Here is a 6,867-nt window from a genome sequence, read left to right on the forward strand (position 1 = left end):
TGTAGTTAAGGATGACCCTGAACTGATCCTCCTGCCTCCTCTGGGATTACAGCTGAGTGCCACATCAGTTTTGTTGGTGCTGTGGACTGATCTCAGGGTTTTTGTTTTTTTTCATTCTAGACAAGCATTCTACCAACTAAGCCTTATTCTCAGCCCTTGTAAGATCTTTATTTTCTTTGCCATCTTCAAGGATACAAGGAACAATCTGGTTCCAGGGAGAGAATGCCTTGGCACCTACTAAGAGGTGACTCAGCAAGGGAGCCAAATAGATACCCCAAAGACCCGAGGCAGGTTCAAGACCAGTTTCCTGGGGTAAATTAGGACATCGAGAGCAGGCCAAAGGAAGAGGTATGCTCCAAGGCCTCCAGCCACTCAGCCACAGGCAAGATCCAGCTTCACAGTGCTCTTTTTCTACCCAAGAAAAGCAGCCTGAACGCATTGGGTGAGCAGGGTGTGTTGGCACACATCTGTATTGTAGCCTAACCAGGAGGCTCACGAGTCTGAGGCCAGCTTGGACTACAAATGCAAGACCCCGTCTTCGAAGAAAAGGGAAACCAGAGAGATGGCTCAGAAGGAAAAGCACTTGTTTCTGAAGTCGATGAGCTCCAGTCTCTGGAACCCGCCTACTGGAGGAAGGAGAGAGCCAGCTTCACAGTGCTCTCCACATTCAGACCAGCACACACACACACACACAAGAAAAAAAACTAAGAGAAAAGCGGTTGTAGTATCAAGCGGAGAATACAAAGTTTTGTTAACGATCACTATTTATTTCTTTTTACTCTTGTTCCGTTTATCTTCTTTCAGCTTCTTTTTGGAGACTTTGGGTCTGCTGGCCTTCTTGTACAAGTGATACCCAATCAGGCCCAGGAGCGCTGGCACCATAGCCATGCCCACCAGAGGCAAAATGCCCTTCAGCAGCTTTTGCCAGTAGTTGGCTCGAATCAATGCAATCAGCTCCACATCATACTGCACCACTGCATCCGCTGGAAAGTCAGAGGGCAGGGGTGGGGGTTAGAAGCTGCACCACTGCATCGGCTGGAGAGGCTGGGGGAGGGGTGGGGGGTTAGAAGCTGCACCACTGCATCCGCTGGAGAGGCTGGGGGAGGGGTGGGGGTTAGAAGCTGCACTACTGCATCCGCTGGAGAGGCTGGGGGAGGGGTGGGGGTTAGAAGCTGCACCACTGCATCCGCTGGAGAGGCTGGGGGAGGGGGGGGGGTTAGAAGCTGCACCACTGCATCTGCTGGAGAGGCTGGGGGAGGAGGGCATAGAACTGCTGTGATTTACCCAGAGCTCTGAATGGGGATTAAACCAAGGTAGTCCGCAGGAAATAACTGCGATTCTGGCCATTTGAACTGTGGGGTAGGGCTCCCTCAGAAAAGGCGGAAGAGAGTTAGGAGCAGGCTAAGGACACTCATGTTGATCTTAACTACAACTAAACATGTGGCTTGGAATCAAGGACAGATCTCTGACAGCACAGGAAATCTGTGGATGGGAAACCTGCAGGCTCTTCCATATTTACAAGTGAGCATTTATTTAAAGTTTTGTTTATGGTTTGTTTTTTTGGTTTTTTTTTGGTTTTGGTTTTTTTTGAGACAGGGTTTCTCTGTAGTTTTGGTTCCTGTCCTGGACTTGCTCTGTAGACCAGGCTGACCTCGAATTCACGGAGATCCACCTGGCTCTGCCTCCCGAGTGCTGGGATTACAGGCGTGCGCCACCACCGCCCGGCTGGCTCTGTTTATGTTTATTTTAAGTGTTTTGCCTGATGCACCATGTGCATGCCTGGTATCCTGGGAGTAAGGAGAGAGTGTCAGATTCCCCCAGGAACTGGAGTTACAAATGGTGGTGAGCCACCACATGGGTGCTGGGAACTGAACCTGGGTCCTCAAGAGTAGCCAATGCTCATAACCACTGAGCCATCTGTCTGGCCCCACAAGTGAGCATTTATATGTGTGAGAATCCTCTGTACCAAATGGACCCCATTTCTAAATGCCACATGGATAGGATTTTGTAGGGCTATAATTAACTGGAATAAAAGCAGATATCCTTAAAAAGTCCACCCACCGATGAGCACATACAACACACTATGAGATGGTTTTCAGAAAAGGGCTGGGAAACAAGAGAGACACACTGAAGGAAGTGGTGGACAGGGTCAGACAGCCTCAAATGCAAGCCAACAAAGAGCACTGGGGTGGGCAGAGACAGGGTCTCACTCTGTAACCTCAGCTGGAACTCACTCTGTAGACCAGGCTGGCCTTGAACTCACAGAGAGCCGCCTGCCTCTGCTTCTCGAGTGCATCACCACACCCACTTGATAAGAGAGACTTTGCTGGGCCCTCCCCACCCTCTTCTTGGGGGTCCCTATAGTAAGTATATCACGTTGCCAGAACTCTGGAGTAGATCACATTTTACCTAATAGCAAAGAGATACCCATCTTAGAAAAACTGTCCAGTCTCCGCCCTTCAGAACAGGCATCAGCTGTAGCACGTGAAGGTGAATCCTAGGAATCGGTCATCGGGGTCACCTCCTTACCAGCGGGGTTACCTCCTTCCCAGCTCTTTGGGAGGGCTCTTACAGTTGCCTTTGGTTTGTTCTGAGTTACTTTAGTGCTCTGAGGTAAGGAGTGTGGCCAGCAAGACCCACGCAGCTTGAGCGGGTGTCAAAAGTCACCAGCTGCTTACATCGAGCCAAGTGGCCCTATCAGGTTGTCTGCAGTCTCCACTGGAGAAAAAGAGTGGGCCAGAAGGAGGGGCCCAGCTACTGCTTTCCTCAGATTTGATCTGGACTTTCTCAAGTTCTAGACAGGGCAGAGTGCGTGGGAGAAAAGACCTACTCAGTTACCTGGGATAGATGGCGGGTACCCTCGCTTTCCATAGGCCAGGTGAGAAGGAATGACTGCTCTTCGCTTCTCTCTGAGGGAAGGAATGAGTCCCAGGCAGTAGAGAGGTGAGCTGGCAGCCCAGGCCCAGCGCCACCAGAAGCACCTCCCACCTCAGTGACACCAAACGTGAATTTTCCCACCTAACAGGTTGACCAACAAAGGTCCCAATAACCCTACACACCTCAACTCCCCCCCCCAAAAAAAAACCCGACAGCCAGAGAGGTGCCCTCTGCTTTGGATGCCCTCAGGGGTTCCACTGACCTTCACCTTTCCAGTATGAAGCCAGGGGCCCTTTATCCTACAAGGTCCTACCTACTGGAGATGACAGGTGGCAGAGAAAACGTCCACCCAGGCAGAGGGGCTAGTCAAACCCGCCCCTGTCCAGATACTCACCCCACACACATGTCCAGAAGGCTCTGCTCCAGACCTTGAAGAAGAAGACAGAACTGAGCTGCACACCGCCCAGGAGGGAAATCAAAGGCTCCCCATCGGCCTTGTCAGCCCCCAGCGATGTGTGGGGCAAGAAAAGAATTTGAACACGAGGTGGCCAAAGATCCTTAGGGTCTTACTCATTCTAGAAGCTTTTCCAGCATAACTTAGACGTCCAAGACACTAAGCCAGGGCTTAGGTTAGGGAGAGGACAAAAGGCACAGGTCACATACCTGGAATCACCTGCTTTTGGCCAAGTTCTATGACCAGAGGATCTCTGGTCAGAGAGGTGTCAATAATGCGTCCATCTACCAAGCTGCCCTGAGGACAAAGAGGAAGAACTAACGCCACCTTTCCTCCCACCAGACAGGCCACACACACACTGGGACCGCCCAGAGGGGATGGTAGCAACCCTCGGCACAGCCTTGCACCATCCTCCTTGTCTCCCACCTCCACCCCCGTGGGGCAAGAAGGAACAGGAAACCCTAAAGGGCTGACACTTCTTGGAAATCTCTCCACCCTTCATTTCTCAGTGCTGGAGAGAAACTGGCGGGAAAACAGGGCGGAGAAAGGAGCAGACAAGAGTAAACCCCCACTTCTGTCCCACGTGCTAGCTGACCCTGGGATTCAGTTCTCTCGCACAGCTTGCCACGTGTCCAAGCCAAAGCTGACGTGTTTCATTCGGGCGCCGCCCCCTCCCAGACCACGCCCCGGCCCCCCAGGCCCCTCACCGTGTAGTGTATGTGGAGCGTGTCTCCAAAGGCGGCGGATTCCGTACACGACTCAGGGGGCTGTACCTGTGATCAGACTCCAAGGGTCAAGGCTGCTCCTCCTAAGACCCTATTACTACATCGAGACCCAGCACCTTCTCCCCCAGCTCAGTTCCAGCACTTCCTCTCCTCTTGGTTCACAGGTTCTTTAGAGCCCCACGCTCCCCCACGATCCCTGGCCTTAAAGGGTGGCGGCGGCGGCGTGGGGGATGGGGAGGTGGCGCGACCAGTGTCCTCACCAGGGTCTCCACTTGGAGGGTCCGGACGGGACTTTCGGTTTCTGGCCCAGCCTCAGCCCGGCACACCGCCCCACGGAGCAGCAGCAGCAGCAGCAGTCGGAGCGGCCAGAGCAAGGGGCGCAGGGACATGACCGGACGAGGTGGGAGCACCGGGGCACCGGGGCAGGCTGTTCGGGTACAGGCGACCAGGACGCGTTGCCTCAGCTCCAGGCCAGAGTGGTGTGGGCGGGTCGCAAGGAGCGAGCTCCTCCTCCTGCATCCCTCCCTCCACCTTGTCCCCACCTCCTGGAGGGAAGACGCTGCAGCACTCATTCCCTACGCTGTGATCCCAGGTCGCAGATTCTGACCCCATCCGTTAGCCGTTCGGTCCCATGACGAGGGTTGGGCCATGTGATAGCACCTATTTGCCATTACCCACTATAATGGGGGCGTTAGTCTCTAACCTTCCAATCACGGGAGGCACAATTGTTCCCATTTTACAGCAAAGGCACTTGCCTAGGGTCATCATGCTAACTGGTGACAGAGATAGGATTGGAGCACAAGAATGCATTTGTCCTCTGTGCTTTCTTCTTCTCCTCCTTCCTCTTCCTCTTCCTTCTTTTGGTTTTTCGAGACAGCATTTCTCTGTGTAGCCCTGGCTGTCCTAGAACTCAGTCTGTAGACCAGGCTGGCCTCGAACTCACAGAGATCCACCTGCATCTGCCTCCCATGTGCTGGGATTAAAGGCGTGCGCCACCGCCGCCGGGCTCTGTTCTTTCTTCTAAGACGAGTTCCCTCCCACTAAGCTGGCAGAGGCAGGTGTCCAAGACAGCCAACTCTTCACCTCTCCTGATGGTTCATTCTTCCCGCAGATGTTGGCGGCTGCTCTGCCCCCTACCCCTCACCCCTGCTTGGGAGGGTATCTTCCTGTAAAAAGGGATCAGTCACTGACCTTTTCTTTCCTGGTTTCCCTCAACACCCTTTTCACAACAGCAGAAAGTACAATGGTCTCGTGTTTGTTCGAGGACTTCAGTGTTTAGAAGGGTCTCAAGTCATTTTAGGGGGCTCACCAGTTTCCCTTCTCATGATTTGAACCCTTCCTGAAAACCTAAAGCTGTGGCCCCTAGATCCTGGTTCCTGGTCACTCAAAGGCTGTCATGGGCCGTTCCATACCATATACTCTTAGGCAGTTTCTTGGTTCATGGTCATTTCTTTATAATTTATTTATTGGTATTTTATGTACATTCGTGTTCTGTCTGCATGTCTGTCTGTGTGAGGGTGTCAGACCCCCTGGAACAGGAGTTACAGTCAGTTGTGAGCTGCCATGTGGGTGCTGGGACTTGAACCTGTGTCCTCCGGAAGAGCAGCCAGTTCTTCCAGCCACTGAGCCATCTCTCTAGCTCTGGTTCATGGTCCTCTTTAGCAGTGATATTATTCTTAGACACAACTCCACCTGTCTGGCCAGCACCTCAGCTTACACACACCCAACACACACTTCCTCTTACTTGAAACAACCTGACCTTTCTGATGGCTCTCCTCTGTCACACCAAGACTTCTTTGATCTCCCATGTCTAACCAGTCCCCTTTGAGTTCTTCTTCCCAGCCTCCCCAGCCCCTCCATTTCTAAGACAACCACACTAAGTTCTCATTTTCTCTGTTTTGTGGTTCTGAGGATCCAGTCCAGGCACTCACCACTGAGCTGATGTCCCTAACCTAGGATTTAAAAACAAAAACAAGGGCTGGAGAGATGGCTCAGAGGTTAAGAGTACTGACTGCTCTTCCAGAGGTCCTGAGTTCAATTCCCAGCAACCACATGGTGGCTCACAACCATCTGTAATAAAATCTGGCGCCCTCTTCTGTATACATACTAAGTAAATAAATATTTAAAACAAAAACAAAAACAAACCAACTCATGGTCAGGGTGTAGACAGATGGATGCTCTGGTGCTTTAGAGCACTTGCTGTTCTCCCAGAGGACCAGAGTTCAATTCCCTGAACCTAGATCAGATGGCTCAAAAATGCCTATAACTGCACTTCCAAGGGCTCCAACACCCTCATCTGGCCTTCAAAGGTACCCAAACATGTAGCATACAGATATACATACATACATACATACATACATACATACATGTAAGTATAAATAAATCTTTAAATTTAAAAAAAACTCACAGCCAGCCAGGTGCGGTGGTGCACACCTTTAATCCCAACACTCGGGAAAGAGGCAGACAAAATTTCTGTACTTCAGGTCACCTAGGACTACATAGTCAAATTGTCTTAAACAACAAAAAAACAGAACCCTCACTGGACAGTGGGGTATGGTGATGCACACCTATAATCCCAGCCCACATAAAACCCTTTCTCAGAAATTAATCAAAACGACAGACAGCAGGAATTCCTGGGGTTGAGGGGGTGCTCTATAATTGAGGATATGGGATTACATGGATGTATCCATTTTTAAAGCCTGCCAAATGTATGCCTAACATCTGTGCATGTGGCTAGGATATAGCTCAGCCATAGAATGCTTGTCTAGACTTTAATCCCCGGCACTAAGAAAAAGTTCTCACTATATGAAT

General features: G+C 51.3%; 1 protein-coding gene across 2 annotated transcripts; it reads right to left on the bottom strand.

Moving 5' to 3' along the window:
• Positions 1–748: 748 nt before the first annotated feature.
• Positions 749–4,551, bottom strand: Fkbp11 (FKBP prolyl isomerase 11). 2 transcript variants are annotated; one of them, XM_036208652.1, is made up of 6 exons: positions 4,317–4,551; positions 4,039–4,104; positions 3,541–3,628; positions 3,272–3,305; positions 2,839–2,909; positions 749–983 (listed from the first exon to the last, which is right to left on the bottom strand). In XM_036208652.1, exons 1-6 carry the CDS (start codon positions 4,443–4,445, stop codon positions 766–768), a joined length of 606 nt encoding a protein of 201 aa, XP_036064545.1. In that variant the 5' UTR covers positions 4,446–4,551; the 3' UTR covers positions 749–765. The 2 variants fall into 2 exon arrangements, with proteins under 2 accessions (XP_036064545.1, XP_036064547.1); XM_036208654.1 differs by lacking the exon at positions 4,039–4,104 and having other exon boundaries at positions 4,317–4,536.
• Between the last annotated feature and the right edge of the window lie 2,316 nt (positions 4,552–6,867).

Source organism: Onychomys torridus, chromosome 16, assembly GCF_903995425.1.
Source record: "Onychomys torridus chromosome 16, mOncTor1.1, whole genome shotgun sequence".
Lineage (NCBI taxonomy): Eukaryota > Metazoa > Chordata > Mammalia > Rodentia > Cricetidae > Onychomys > Onychomys torridus.